Source organism: Aythya ferina, assembly GCF_964211825.1.
Source record: "Aythya ferina genome assembly, chromosome: 6".
Classification (NCBI taxonomy): Eukaryota; Metazoa; Chordata; class Aves; order Anseriformes; family Anatidae; genus Aythya; species Aythya ferina.
This window is the reverse complement of record NC_140303.1, coordinates 20,327,385-20,342,919: the sequence shown is the minus strand read 5'-3', so window position 1 is coordinate 20,342,919 and position 15,535 is coordinate 20,327,385. Positions and strand designations below refer to the sequence as shown.

Below are 15,535 nucleotides of genomic sequence, written 5' to 3'. Positions count from 1 at the left end.
TTTCATCTTGTGTTACATCTTACTTTTCTTCTAATACCCAGTTGCTTGCTACAATGCCGTTTCTGTTTTTTCTTGAATCATAAAAAAAAAAAAAGTTTATTGCAACCGCTGATTTTAAAATGAATCCTGGACTTGGGCCTCCTTGGAAAATGAGGTGTCTCCCCAGCAGTAGTTTGAAGCTGCTGTTGCAGGAGACATGTTTATTGTTTAAAGCCTGCGCCTGAGCTTTTTCATTTCCCTTTCAGTTTTTGTTACAGACATTAGTACATACGGGGTTAAAGGAGTATCGTCACTGCAGTAAGAAGGAGACTTAATTTTTAAAGTGTTCTTATTTTCTGTTTTGAAGATGAGAAGTGGCTCAAAATACATATGTGATTTGCTTTTCTGCTTCCACTGTCATTTGCAGAGGCTGCTGATTTAGTAGCTTTGTCAAAATGTTATTCAGAAATGTTTTCCACCCAGAGTTTTACTGGTTGTACCTCTCAATTATGAAACTATTTTTTTTTTTTTGAACAAAAAGCTAAAATTATTTAAATCAAAATAGAACAGGTAAATATTGAGATGTACTTTGATGTTTGAATTACAAGATGTCCAGGCAAATCTCTTTGAAGCACCTTGTGTATGTATATTTATCAACCAGACATTTTGAATAAGCCATTTCCAAATTATTTTCCCACATAAGTCTGGCACTAAATGTATTCTCGAGCCAAGAAATCTTTTGGCTCCAATTCATCAAAGATTTGAAATACATATTCTTGGTTATTCTAGCCCAATATTTGCTTATGTTGAGCATCTCTCTCCTATTCATGGCTAAATAAGAACCTAAAAATCAGTTGGAAAACAGGAAAATATGTCCCATTTTGTGGTCACATATCTAGCATTATTTCTTGTGTGGCTGAGCAAAATAAGTTTTTAAGAAAAGTAGTCAACTACTTATCTTAGATATTTCCCAAGGATCTTGATTCAGAAGGCACCAAGCTTGTTTCTTTCTCCATCCTTTTCCTTTCTTCCTTCCCTCTCTTTTTTTTTCTTCTTTTCTATCTTTTGTTTTTTTCTGCCAGCCTCTCCTCTCTCTCTTTCTTTTTATTCTCTACCCCCTGCCCCCCCCCAATCTGCTGACTATTTTACAATAGTGCAAAGTGAAAACCTTCTGAAATAAAACGAGACACACATTTTCAAGTGAGCAGGGCGCACACATTTAGCGCTGTCATTTGCTCTTTCAGTATCTGTGCGGTATGCCTGGAGAGGACTCCGAGGAGGATGGAAGGTTTGGGGGCTGGATTTTAAGGACGGGTGAGCGTGTTTCTGCCTCTGAAGCTGTGGCTTGTAGCAGGGGAAAGCGGCGTTTGTGCAAGGCTTGTGCATCCACAACTGCGTGGGGCAGCCTGATTCATTACCGCATGGAGAGGGCTCCTGCATGCACGGCTGATCCGGCAAGGGGCTAGGCACTGGCAGGTGCCCACTGCCTGCCAGACCCTGTATTTACAGAGTCTGTCAGCCTTGTCTTTAAAGATGGGAGTTTCATTTACGTGGTTTATTGAAACAAGCTTGTATTTTCCAGACTTGGTCTGTATGGAGCACAAAACCCCGAGTCGTGAAGGTGCAGGAGCCCTGTCACAAGGCAGCAGACAGCTCTGGCGCTCGGTGCTTGGCGCTGGCTCACAGCAGGAGATGCACTGAATTAGCGGAGTGGTAGTGTTTTATGGCAATGTTTTGTTCTTCACTTGGCTGAGGTGTTTTTGTGAAACTAAAAAATGTCACCAAGCATCTTGTCTCTAACCTCAGTTTAGGTCTGCAACAGGGAATCCAGGTAGCACAAATTTAGGAAATCCTGCAAAAACGTCTGGCAAGGAGGACAGCACAGACAGGAAGAGGAGCACACTTTGAGAGGCAAGGAGGAATCAAAGGCAGCTTGCTCCACTGTTGCTGTTCAGTCACATAGCATGTACAGTCCTCAGCTGACATCAGGGCCAGTGCGGCATGCTGCACCTACCCACCTGGGAAGAGATAGGCATAACCCCAGAGGAGCCCACAACCCAAAGCAGCAGGACAGAAGAAGGACATGCAAAGTGATGTGGTCTGTGGTTAGGAAATGGAGGCACGGAGTGATTTCAGCACCTTATCAGGTAGTACAGGAAAATGATGGCAGAACTGGAAGCTGAGTTTGGTGCATCCGAGTCCTGGGCCAGTGCCCTGACCACTGGACTGCACTACCCACTGCTCGACAGGGCGATGCAAAAAATAACCCGCACGTCCACTCTCCTTGTAAAATGCAGCAGCTTTCAATGAGGACAGATGGACACACAGGGCCAAATGCTTTCATAAGCATAATTTGTTTCATGGTTCGGAAATGATTATACTCCAGTTTTCTTTTATCTTGGAATTGCCAATTCAATGCCTGATTGAAAGCTTTGAGACTTCTGAGGGCTGAGCTCCTACGTTACATTTATGAGAGATGCACGTGCAAACACTAGCAGCTAATCGCATGTACAAACGGATATCTCTTAGGCTGCTGTACATTTGTGTGTGCAAATAACTGCTTATACCAGCCCTTGGCCATAGGCGGCCATCTGTGTCCCCATTGAAAATTTTTTCATTTTTTGAGCAGTGTTAAGGAGACGACTGCCTCCCGCAAATGATTGCACCTGCCTGGCCAGTGACACATGGGATGCTCCTGAACCCCTGGCACATCTGGAGGGGCTCCTGCCTCTGCAAAGGGCAGTCCCTGGCCTGGCTGCACAGAGATGAAGATGCCCTGCTTCACTGCAGCCCTCCCTTGTCCCTCAGGGACTGATTTCTGGAGGAGCTCACTGCACTGGACACTATCAAATCCCAAAAGCACCTGCTGAGCACACCAGCAGATCTCCACTTCCCAGGGCCTGCTGTCCCCAATGGGAGCCTCCCTGACCATGGTCAGGGACCCTGGTCATGGTGCTTAACCCACACCAGCTATACTGCAGGATGCAGCTGGAGCCATCAGCCTCTTGCAGGCTCACACCTGTGCAAAGTGCTGGATGGTGGCCCTGTGTTGAGCTCATGGGATTGCTTAAAGACACCTTTCATTGCTGTGATGCTGGGTGATGGCTCCCATAGGTGCACTGTGCCCCTCCTGCCATTTGAGTGTGCACAGCTCCCGTCTCCTGCTCACACGGGCTGTCTGTGCTGGTGGGTGAAGTGCCACTGTTCTCAGACCTGCCAACGTGGAAACTGTCTCTTAGAGTGAGCTCAGCAGGGAGCAAGCCAGAGAAACAGAGGGTTTTCCACTAGCAACACTTTCACTGGAAAAGTGCATATCCTGAAATATGTATATGTTCTTGCCTTTTTTTTCCTATATGGAGAGGATTAGGTTTGGTTTGGTTAGTCTTGTTTTTTTGTTTTGTTTCGTTTTGTGTTTATATTATTATAACAATCCAACGTTCTTTTTTTTTATTATTATTCATAGGATTGTAAATGGAAAATGTACATGGAGATGGATGGGGATGAAATTGCAATAACCTACATAAAAGATGTGACATTCAACACTAACCTACCTGATGTAGAGATTTTAAAGATGACAAAGGTATTTACAGCCTTAAAGCTTTCACAAATTCACAGATCTCAAACAAAGACATTAAAATACCACAGCAGTCGACTTTTGTGCTTGTGGAAGCTCAGTCTCTTGACAGCTTTTAAATAAAATGCACATTTTAAACAGATTTGTATCATAATAGGAGCTACGTATTTTGGTTCTCTTTTAAGCTGACAATAATGCTAACAATAGAAAAATAAGAGAAGGAAGTAATTTATATTTTCTTGTTTTAATTCCATGTTATATCCTCTGAATGTATTACCCCTTTTAAAGATAAGAATGTTCAAAAATTACTTTCCTTTTCAAGAAGAGAAAGTGATTTGAATGTTCTAATTTAAAACTTCATGTGATGTCTGTTTTTTTTTCTCCTTTTTTTTTTTTTTTGGACATGGTTTTAGAACTTTTACATGCTTCTAAAGCACCCTATTTCATGCAATGATGGGTTCCAAAGACTGAAACCCATCAACATGTTGATCACAGGCAGTACAGCCCTGAACATCTGCAATTCAGTGTCACTGGGCATTTACCTTATTTCAGAACCTGCCTGTAAGTATTTACCAGCCAGCATTTAGACTGCTTTTACCATAACCAACGAAAGCTTTGTTAATGCACAGGACATTCTGTATATTGTTATTTTAATTGATTGTTTTTATTAATAAGCTCCACTTGATAATAGCTCCCGCAATAAATGAAAAAATATACAGCTCGATTACCAGTTAGAATGCTGCTCTAATGTGCACTGATTCAAAACAACAAAAAAACCACACTCCCGAATGCTTTTAACTGTGTATTATTTTTTTTTGCCAGATTTTGTTTTCTGAAGGAACAACTAAAAAGCATACTCTCAATAGAATTTTAGGGAAAATATGAAAATATGTGTCTTTGGTAGAAAGGATTCTCATATTTAATTCTTGTTAGTACTATTGTTATGGTTAGTGATTTCTGGAGCTTCACTGTTGTGATTTTATTGTGGTTATTATTTCATTGCAAGATAGCTTTCTGCTTAATTTTCAGAACTTCCATCCTGAACATTTTACTAAAAAATAAAAGGCTTAAAGTTAAACAAAACAATCACCAGATACAATAAGATTAACTTTTAACATACTTCAACATTTTTGTTGTCTGACAGGGACTATCTCCAAGAATCTTTAGGTATGTGTTCTTCCTGGTCTCTGGAAGTCTACTACAAAAAAATTGAGCATGCATAAAAATGAAAAAGTGTGATTTACCATGAAAATATTCCATGTTGTCTTATTTACAGTCGGCTTTGGAAATCTCTTCTCAGTCTTCTTTTGTAAACAAGGAATTAAAAAAAAAAAAATCCAAAATATATTGCTTTGTCTCATAAAATTTTAAGAAAAAGTATTGGTGTTAACAATATGGAAAAGGTTGAAAAATGGCAAAAGTTGAAAATATCTTTGGGGTGTTTCAGCAAAAGGCCGGGAGATGAAAAGCACCTTGTAAAATTTCCACCATGTTTTTTTTAGCCCCCATTTGTTATGGAGAAATGGATTGTGGGGATGGAAGAACACCAGTCTGTAGAATATGTTGTTACATATGAGGTAAGTGCTAAGAAACAAACAAAAAAATGTTCATCCAAGATAAAACCTACATGGGAGATGTGAAAATAGCATCCTCTGGCTCCTTTGTATCCTATAATCAAGTCTCATCACCCTGTAATTAATTGTAAAATCTAAAGTTTGGAGCAAAAGCTGAAAGAGGTTTACAGAGACTATGTCCTCAAGCAGCTGGCTGAAACAGCTCTTTTTCTCAAGGACAAAAACTCCTTTTGCTTGAGGTGTGATGGTCAGTGTGCTTGCATTACCTGGAAACTGTTTTTTACCTTTTCAGTGAAGTTCTTTTTAAGAGAGCTGAGGAGCAACAGGAGAAGAAAGATAATGATAAGTCAAGAGTAAAAAAAAAAATAATAAAATCCAGAAGACAATTTAACCATGTGCTGTGATAGATATTAACCTGTTTAAAGAGAGTTTGTGGTTACTTACAAAAGTATTTTATGAAGACCAGTGCTGTGCTTCACACTGAGGCTAATAATCAAGATTCCAGCTCTGTCCTGAGCAAGGATTCAAACACTGATGGAGAGATGGGGAAGTTGTGGACCTTCTTGGCTTGTCTCAGATATGAAGAACAGCAGTTTTCTGTTGCTGCCACAATAACCCTAGGTTCTTTCAGGCTGGAATTTCTCACAAGAGTCATAGGCCTGTAATTGAACTTGATACTCCAAAAAAGTTATTGTGGAGGATTCCCCTGCAAAAATACCTGCTGCTACTTTTAGCAGAAAGCACTGCCTGTGTGATATTCACATTAATATGACAAGTAAAATACATTTTTTTTTGTATTTGTAGAGGAAGGCCTTCAGATCTTTCCTCCATATGGTACATGAATTGAAATACTTGTTCACTACCACATTTTTAGCATAATCATAAAATACTAGCCAAAATTATTCAGAGGCTAAAAATACATGAGAACTGTCTATGTGATTTTGCAAAAAAAAACACTCTATATTCAAAGTGCTGTAGCTGCCCAGACACTAGTGGAAGGTCTCTGTGAGGAGAGCATAGTGGGTTGTGCATTGTTATGTCCTTGTGCCTCGTGTCCTCATGTGTGTTGTGTCCTTCCTGAGCAGAGCGACGTTAGAGCTCCCAAAACCACCAGGCATGTCCAAGCTATCCACTGGAGCAAGGTGAAAGTGCAGGATGAGGTCGAGGCAGTACAGCTTATAATACAGACCTCGCTCCCCAACTCGGAGGGGCATTCACGGAGCAGATCTGACTCAAGTAAGTCACTACAAACAAAAATCCTTCTTCTCTAAAACCCCAAATGCTTCACATCTTTTATTATTAAGCAGCTTTAAATACAACACATCAGTAATCCAGGGGAACATGAAAATCTCCAGCTTTTAGTCGAAATAGTTAATCTGAATACTGGACAAAATGTTTGCCCCAAGAGAAATGCCCCTTCTCTGCACAAATTTCAGCATATGAACAGTACCCTTGCTGCTGTGCAGCCCTAGGGAAGGTGCTCAGCTCCTGCTGTCTCACAGGCTGGTTGTTCTATGCTCAGAGCTGCTGCGGTGCAATCCAGCTCCAGCTCAGGACCATACAGCTGCACCAGCGTAAAGCTGTCACCATGTGTCCACCAGCGAGGTGGGACTTACCAGCATGGATGCACTCATATCAGCTTTGGGACTGGACTGAGAGCACAGGTAGGATACTGTAATTATCTGTGTAGCTGTGCCCTGGATGAAGATGTGTTTCTTGATCAGAATGTCAGCAAAGCATCTGCTGGGAAAGAAGACAACCTCGTTTGTCTCTACCCTCCATCTGTTGGGAAGAATGGAGTTTTCCATAGCCCTGTTGGGAATTTTGGAAGCCAGTGCTTTCAGCAACTTTTGTCTGAAGAGCATGCTGGCGTTCTGTCCCGGCAATCCAAACTCAGCAGAAGTACTGCAGTCAGCTCTTTCCTCCTGCTCTTGGCCACCCAGCGTGCAGACAGCTTTGCACAAATGTGCTTGGACATGGGTGCCTCCTGGAAGAACTGGGTGGATGCAGATGACTCTTTCTGCGGCCAGCACTCTTGCAATGGGGGGGAATATACCAAGGCTGTAGCCTCAACTGCACATGGCAGGGGGGACAAGAAGTCCCCTCTAGATATTATGCTGTTTTGTTAAATGCTGCCAGCCTGGCAGACCCCACAGGCGCTCCTGATGGCCAGCTCTGCTGTAAAGAGGAGTGAAAATCTTCCCAATGAACTCTTTGTCCACAGCTCAACCTGCCTGTTTGGGCCTGCCCTGTCTCACTGTTACCCAGTTTTGGCTTCTTCTGGAATAGGACTTTGGAAAAACTTCTTCGCATCTTAAAGATGCTATTCTTTTTGTAAAAAAAATTTTGTTAGCCAGCAGGTTTTTTTCTGACCCAGTTCACATTAGTGCTGTAGAAATGTTTGGGCTGGGGTAGCTGAGGGGCAGCATGGGAGCTATAACAAGATAGCAGTCAGCAGAGGGTGGATTTCTACATTTATGTAGCACTATCGCCACATGTAGAAAAGTGGCCTCATGAATTGTGTGCTGGTGGTGTAGACTACAGACACAAAATGGGTGTTCTTATTCCTAAGCAATTGTACCTTGATCCATTTGCAGCACAACTGTTTTGAAATGCAGGTGGGAAACAGCATATCCTGAAAGACACATCTTCACTGCAGATTAGCTATGGTCATCCAGGTTACTCTAGTTTTGGGGTGATGAGCCATACAGCCATACCCAAGTGTGGTGTTGTATCTTCACAGGTTGGCTCTGCTGCAGTAAGCCAAGCTGCTTTCATTTTTTTATGGCGAGTGGTGGGAGAGCTTGTCTGTCCCTCTGGCAATTGGACGAGTTGCACGAAGTCACTAATGTATTGTCAGCACCCAAGTAAATAGGCACAGTTCAGAGGAGATGGGTTACCAGCCAATGTGAAAGCTGTGCCTCAGCTCTAGAAAATCTTCTGGCCTGTCTTCTTTACCAGACCACCTACCCCAGATTTAAACCACCACCAAATCCAAGCACAAAGGTAAGGGTAATACTAGTGTAAGAAGCTAAAATAACCACCAGTGAAGACACTACCCCAATGGGTTACTGCGTGGAGCATTTAATTCAGTGTTACAGAGTTGGTGGCTCAGAGACCATATGACAGAGCAACCCACAGCCCATGAAAGGCTTGAAGAAAGGGGCAGTTCCACAGGTTGACACTGGGAGTCCCTGCTGGGCAGCTGGTCTCTGGGCCAGGCACCACAGGCAGCCATAAGAAGCAGAGACTGAGGGCGCCAAAGGGAAATGCTTGTGCAGGACAGTGCTAATGCTCGTCCCACATGGTATGTGGTGGTCACCTGAGAACTAGTAGCAAACAGAAACCCAAAATTAAGTCCTGAGACAGCTGCTTCCCGATCTATGAGGTCTGTGTTTTACATCCAGAGTCTTGGTAGGAAGGTATGGGGGAATGGCAGAGATGACAATATCTAGAAAGTACACTTCAGTGTGCATGTTTCTTTTGAAACAATTAATTTCAAGGGGGTTAAAAAATAAAGAAATTGATTCCTACCTGTCTTTCTGTGAAAGCAGGTACATCTGCAGTGCAGCTGGAGTGCTCTGCTGTGGTGGCATCCCAGTCGCACTTTGTCAGGAAGGACATTTTCCTTGTGACATACTTGATGTTAAGTTGAAGTGATTTAAATCTCTTGGGATTTCAGCAAAGTCTGGGGACAGGAGGAATGGAAGAGACCATCCATTACATCCTAGAAGGAGCAAAACCTAGCAAGGACAGAGCTGCTACCCAGCTCCTGCAAAACTCCTCAGGCAGGTGCAGTATTGCAGTAAGGGGCAGAGGAGGTCTTTCCTCTGGAGACGAGCAAAAAGCAAGAGAGGAAGTGGAGTCCTCCGCTGTGGATAATAAAATTTTGGTTGTGTTTATCCTGCTGCAAGCTGCCAGGGCCATGCTTTCTTATTGGAATTATATTAGCAATCTTTAAGAACAAATCATTTGAATCTCCCTAGAACAAAATTACATAAGCTACATTTTCTGCCTGAAGCTGGATAGAGGCTGTGGGGTGCAGCTGTGCCTTACTATGTGAAGTATGTGAAGTGGATTGACTTCTGAATTTGTAGTGATAATAACAAACAAAATGGCTCTGGCTATCATGGTGAGAAAATGGAGAGAGGGGAGGTGAGTCTGGCAACTTCAGCAGAGGTTTGCATTGCCTCAGCCATTGTGAACGGCATGGCCAGTGCTGGCTGGGAGTGATGCTGGGCGGAGGGCAATGCCACAGTGGTGCAGGCACCTGAAGGTGCCAGTCCATGGCTGTTCTGGAGGTCTCCAGGCTCTTTTATTGTGAAAGCTGAGGAGGAATCTGCAGAGACTGCCAAGAACATCACAAAAATATTTAAAACCTGTTTGAGTTAAAAATGCTGGGAGGCACTTGGGAGTAGAAACCCAACTGAGCAGCCAAATGGTTGGTCCAATAAGTATTTCTAGTCTAAGATCCATGATCTGCATGGGCATCAGATATACCTGCATCACTTAGTATTTTAAAAGTACATAATGTTGAATATACTCAAAGCTAGAATTATTTTCTGCAAGGCTGGGAGGGAAATGTTGACTGGAGATACGTAATGTTCTCAGAGAGAGAAAGCCTCCTACTTAACCTCATACATGATCTAGACCACGTTTTTCTAGCACTTTGCACAAAGCTGACCTTGTTTTCCTTTCCCTGCCAGGCATTGACAGCCAGTGGATGAAGACGCTGCGCATGCACCAGCTAGCCAAGGCCACGTCTCTCCAGCACGGCCACCCCCACAGCCCGACCTCCATGACACAGTACCTGCCCTACCTTCGGAGCCAGGACTCCTACGCCGCCGCAGTGAGGCGGACACGCGGTCCCGTCAGCTACCAGTTCACCTCCATCAGCCACTCCAGGAACTCCTCTCCCCTCTCACACAGTTTGATGAGAAACCTGTCAAATCTGCACCTCAACTCAAAGGGCAGCAGCACCTCCAGCACGGCCTCAGACACCGCTTCGGAGAGGGACAGGTCCACGGGCAAGGCCAGGAATGCCTCTCACAGTGGCAACTCCCGCAGCTCCTCTGATGGGCGGCACAGCGGGACGAGCTCCCCGGTGCCCCCCAGGACCTCAGGCAGGGCCTACAGGACCTCCTCAACACCCCCAGCCCCTGAGCACCGCAGGTATTCCCGCAACCCGCCCTGGCCCAAGGCCATCCCGGGCATGCCCCTGCAGGGCGAGAGCGAGCCCCGGAGAGGCGAAGGGGAGGGCAGGGTGAGCGAGGGAGGGTGGATAAAGGTGCAGAACACGAGGAAACCCTACAGGCAGAGCACCGGCAAGCCGGGTAGGGAGAGGCCCAGGGGGAGCTGGCGGGGCCGGAGGACGTTCTGAGGGGGGCATCAGCTGTGAGCTATGGCAGAGCCAGCTTCCTCTCTTATTTCACTGAACGCTCGAGTGGGAGACGATACGTGCTTCTGCTCAATGTGCTCCAGCTCTCAGCACACTGCACTGAAGCCACGACACTACCTCGCTGGGCTGGCCAGCTGCACGGCGCCACGCAGTGCCAGACGGTGGATGGGAGGAACTGCCACACCTGCCCTCGGCACAGTGGATCTCTTCCCTCCCAGTACTGACAAGTTTAGCCTGGTTGCATCCCCTCCCTTCAGCTGCTCATGTTCTTAGCTGACTGGATATGCACTAATTTGCTTATTATTTCAATAATAAAATCAGTAAGACACAGCCACGTGCCATAATGAAAAGCTCTCCATTTCATCTGTAGAAAAGGAGTTGTGCTGTTCCCTCTCCCCTCCTTGCTTCTTTCTCTTGATATTGAGCCTGTCTCTGAGCACAGTTTCCACATACTTTATTCAATCTTCTTCTGCCAGGGCTATATTAGGAGGTAATATTTTTGTCAGACCATCATAATCAGAAGAAACAGGAACACAGAGATTTTTCTTCAGGTCCACTCCAGTAACTTCACTTCTCCACTTCCAGCATGTCATCCCCTTTCAGGTTTTTCTCACCTCTCCCTTTGTTAAAACCCAGACATCAGGTATCTGACACCACAGAGCAGACACTGTGACACACACAGTTGTCATAATCAGAAGGAGAAAAAAAAAAGGTTTTAATGTTTTTGAAAAAAAAGAAAGAGGGTGGGAGAACAAGACATTGCATTTATAATAGATACATCTACCCCCTCTGAGGTCTATGATAATGTTTATCCCTGGGCAGCAGGCGTTTTTTAATTGAATTTTTAAATGTGGCCAGGCTGCGTTACTTTTGTCTTTCAGTCTTCAGGTAGTAAAGACAAGGTCAGCAAAAGTTTATGATTAATGTGGTCTTTAGCTCCACTGAGAACAAAGACACAGTTGTAGACTCACTTGTCTTCAGAAAGTTCCTTGTTGGCCTTTCACTCCAAGTTGATTCTACACAATTAAACAGGGAAAAAAAAATGGAAAAAAAAAAAAAAAAAGTTAGGGTTTCCCAAGAGACTAGAGGGAAAAAAAAAAAAAAAAAAAAGAAGAAACAGATAAAGGAAGATGAACCCAAAGCAATGCATGATACTCTCTGAAAGGCAAGTAAATTAGAGATGACTTTGAATGAGCTACTAGATCACCATCCATGCCAAGCAGTGCTCACAGGCATGCAACTGCGAGCAATGCTGGAGGATGCCAGTGTGTCACCCTTGAAGAGCCCCCATCAGCCACTGCCACATCACTGGACAGTCAAAAGGTCATGTAAATTCCCTGCCTCATATGAATGTCACCCAGGGGTACATGTATTTCACCTCTTTCTGATTCTCAGCAGCCCTGATGACAGCTGGGCCCCACGATGGGTTTCCCAATACCTAGTTTACTGAATCTGACAACTAATTTGGCAGATGTGGAAAATCTACCGCTGGACCCTATGCAGCTGGAGACTGGGATTTTGTCCAGGTCAGGAGACCTAACATTTCTTACCATGACCAAGAAGGTCTGTAGGATACCAGCTGACAGTAACCACACCTGAAAGTACTTGCTATAAACATGCTCATGTTATTAAAATTTGGAGATGCACCTCAGGAATTGAGATCTTATTTAATGGTTGGGCCAGCACAAATCGTAGAAAGAAATTGCAAGTTTTGGAAGGGTACCTTTCACTTCCAGGGTGATGAGGATGGTGGTGTAGTTGCACAAGCCTAAGAACAAGGCCCTACTCAGCAGACACTGTGGGCTGGTGGTGGCAATTCAAGATTTATCAGCTGCCTGTGGTTGATTGTCAAGATGTCCAGAAGGATTGTGCTGCTGTTTGTAAGCAATTTAATGCTGTGCCTAATTTTAATCTACAGTGTACTGTCTGTCCACATCTGTTGTATTAAAGTGTTCATTAGCATTTAAAGGAGGAGCGGATGGTATTGATCACGCCTTTTAAAATTAAACAGTCATGCAATAGTGACTGATTAGAAATCCTCTTGCTGCACCAGAATTGCTGGTTAGGGCAACAGTAAGTGATCTTGTGGAAAAAAAAAAAAAATCTTCATACCTAGTGTGTGCCTCAAACCATGGCACCAAAGCTGTTTTTGTATTAAAACAGCAGTAAATAAATCACTCAGTGACAATTTTTGAAATTCCTAAAAACCCTCATATTGGAATATATTTGCATACACTTCCTGCTTCAAGTGTGAACACTTTATTTTAAATTACAAAATACACTTCATATATTCTCCCATATACAGTCTTTCCCTTTAGCCCCGCTCAAGTGAAAAAGTCTCTGAAAGATCTAGTTTTACACCTTACCACTCTCACCATGTCTAGTCCCTGACTTGGTAATAATTCATTATAAGGCAAAATGTGCTTACATTTTCACTCCTAGTACCTTGTGAAACTAAGGAATTTAATGCCATGTTTTACTACCATGCAGCCACTGCTGGCTAGAAGACCATGAACAGCAATATGGAAAATGGGAATGTCTTTGGCAAGTACACCTCAACGAATCTCTGCTCTTTGAAAAGGATCCACAGTAATTTATTTTTTCTTTCTCATAAATCTGTTAAAACAAAGCACATTTATTTACTGCTATGTCTAGATTTGCTCACTAGGAACTGGACACACTGCCCTCCATCCGTACACGTATCTGTGGGGGTGCTACAGCCTACTTCCACATCTGCCTCTGCAACTGGCACAACATCTCACTGCTTTAGAGACAATCCTTGTTTTCCTGACTCTACTTTCTCTAGGTTTTCATAGAACCGGGTACTGTTGCTGTTTTCTCAGTCCCCAAGAAGAACCCACGTTTTCCCTTTCCAGTTTAAAATTTTGTGACTTGCAAGAAGCCAGTTCTGAGATGTCTGCTGGATGAAAAACTGTAGAGAATTCATGATGGTAAATTCAGAACTGGATGTCCAAAGTGAATGAATACATGTACTTGAATGCAATGGGGGAGCTTATTTACAAAATCAGGTACAATTTTTATTAATTATTTTATTTATTTTTATGAATGTGTGAGGCTGTGGCTGTCACAGCTTACACGGGATCTGTTTGTTCATTTTGCAGTGTTTGGAACCGGTTCTCCTGGGAGTTGCAAGAGTTGCCTGGTGCCCTCTGGATGCCAGATGTTGCAGAAAGCTTCTGGTGTGACCAGCAGTATCTCTCCACAGCAGCTGGCTCTTGGCTGCCAGCAGGTTGGGAGGGAGGAAGCTGTGCTCAGCTCAGGCAGGAAGAGCAGGTTAACCTCAGCATCATGGTCCTTGGTTTCTGAAACTGTAAGGGCTTCCCCCAGCTGCTGATATGCTCGTGGCATGAGCAAGAAAAAAAAAAAAAAAGATGCTGAGACTTCTTGCTCTTTGCCAACAAACAGTATCATTCAATTTTTTAAGCATGTATATTTTTAACTTTTTGTGTTTCCCATATACCTAAGGATATGAGAAAAAAAAAATAACAAAACTCATGTGATATTTAGCCTTTCGGGACCATGCCATGCAACCTGAGAGCACAGCCATCTCACTATACCATTTCCTTTTCTTCCTGACATTAATTTCTGCTGTCTCAGAGAGTATCTGCTTGAAAGTCAGTAGTCACTGCAAATGTTTACAGTAGTCCTCCCTCTGGCACCAGGTACTCAGCAAGCCCAACAAACCCCATCCCATGGACCACCTCTTCTCACCTGCTTGAGCAGAATTATAACACACCAGGACAGATTCCTTGAGTCCTGACAAATTTGGGAAGGCCAACAGGATAGGTTTGATCTCATCTGATGCCCTTCAAACCCAATATTTTATTTTTTTATTTTTTATTTTTATAGAAAATATTGGCTATTGTAATTTTGCTCTTCCTAACCCACTCCCACTGAATGTTTTCTGGCAATCAACATCTGACAGCAATGCTACCCTCTGTGGTATGCACCAAGACCCCATGCACTCACCATGAGATTGCTAAACTGATTTAAGGCACAGAAGTTGCCAAAAGTCTCTGCGTCCTCCCCGTCCGTACTCAAAGTAACAATCCTCTGCTGGGGCTCCCCATACCATTTTCCTCCTCAGCCAATGCTGCTGAGGAGCAAACCCCAAGTATCAAGTATTTTAGGACCTTCTGTAAACCTGCTGCCAAGAATACTGGGCTGTGAATCAAAGATGAACACTTGAATTTTTTGATTGTGCTAGTGAACGCACTTTGACCTAATTATTATTATTATTATTACTTTAGGCTGGGAAAGACAGGCAGTTGCTTCTGTAATTGTGGAAAAAAACCCAAATCGAGAGACCTCCTGACATCTCACTTCACTTAAAATGGAGCCAAATAGCTGTTCTACCTCTGAAAATTACATCTGACAACATTATTTTCTGTGTATGTGTCCACCATAGAAGGGATTTTTACATAATTTTCTTATCTAATGAAGTGCCAAAGCTTAGCAGTTCAAGCCAGTCTGTTGCAAAAAGTTAGAGGTTATGGAGGAGAAGTCTATTATGGCAATAACACTAATAAGGGTCTGCCAAGATCGTGTTTTAGTAGGTGCAAACACAGGGCATTTGAGATGTACCTACCTCTCAGAGGACAGCGGCAGCACGGGGTGGCTGAGAGCCCCGGGGGTCGGTGCCTCCTCTGAGAAACTTGAAATGTTTGTGCAGGTGACGATGGCTGAACTACACACACGGACATAGTGCAGCACAAAGTGGCTTAATACACCTGGGGCTCAACATAACAGATTTATTTTCCTGCCTTGGCAAGAAAGGTCAGGGCTATCTGCAGCAGAGACAGGGCATTTTCCTCATGCTGTGAAAAAGCACATGAAGGCTCTGAAACCTTGAGCGGGGCTACCTGCCTGTCCCCCTGGCCCCCCATCCCGAGGGAGCTGCCAGAGAAGCAGAACCAGGGAGAAGGCGATGCCACCGCCTGTCCCCCCCCACCCGGCCCCCATCCTCTCCCAGCAGCAGCCTTTTGCTGG

At 43.8% G+C, this 15,535-nt stretch overlaps 2 protein-coding genes across 3 annotated transcripts in view; both read left to right on the top strand.

Moving 5' to 3' along the window:
• The window catches only part of MAP3K20 (mitogen-activated protein kinase kinase kinase 20), an 86,764-nt gene extending 83,205 nt beyond the window's left edge, over positions 1-3,559 (top strand). The window contains exons 17-18 of one of the 2 annotated variants that reach the window (XM_084523589.1): positions 1,224-1,293; positions 3,443-3,559. In XM_084523589.1, coding sequence (XP_084379715.1) covers positions 1,224-1,293; positions 3,443-3,450 — 78 coding nt within the window. In that variant the 3' untranslated portion in view covers positions 3,451-3,559. Of the gene's footprint in view, positions 1-1,223; positions 1,294-1,561; positions 1,696-3,442 lie in introns of those variants that run through there. The other variant, XM_084523588.1, reaches the window with a different exon arrangement.
• Positions 3,560-6,406: 2,847 nt separating this feature from the next.
• Positions 6,407-12,550, top strand: LOC311438755 (mitogen-activated protein kinase kinase kinase 20-like). Its single transcript, XM_084523595.1, has 2 exons — positions 6,407-6,791; positions 9,834-12,550. The coding sequence occupies exons 1-2, from the start codon at positions 6,716-6,718 to the stop codon at positions 10,505-10,507; spliced, it is 750 nt and encodes a 249-aa protein (XP_084379721.1). The 5' UTR covers positions 6,407-6,715; the 3' UTR covers positions 10,508-12,550.
• Positions 12,551-15,535: the final 2,985 nt, after the last annotated feature.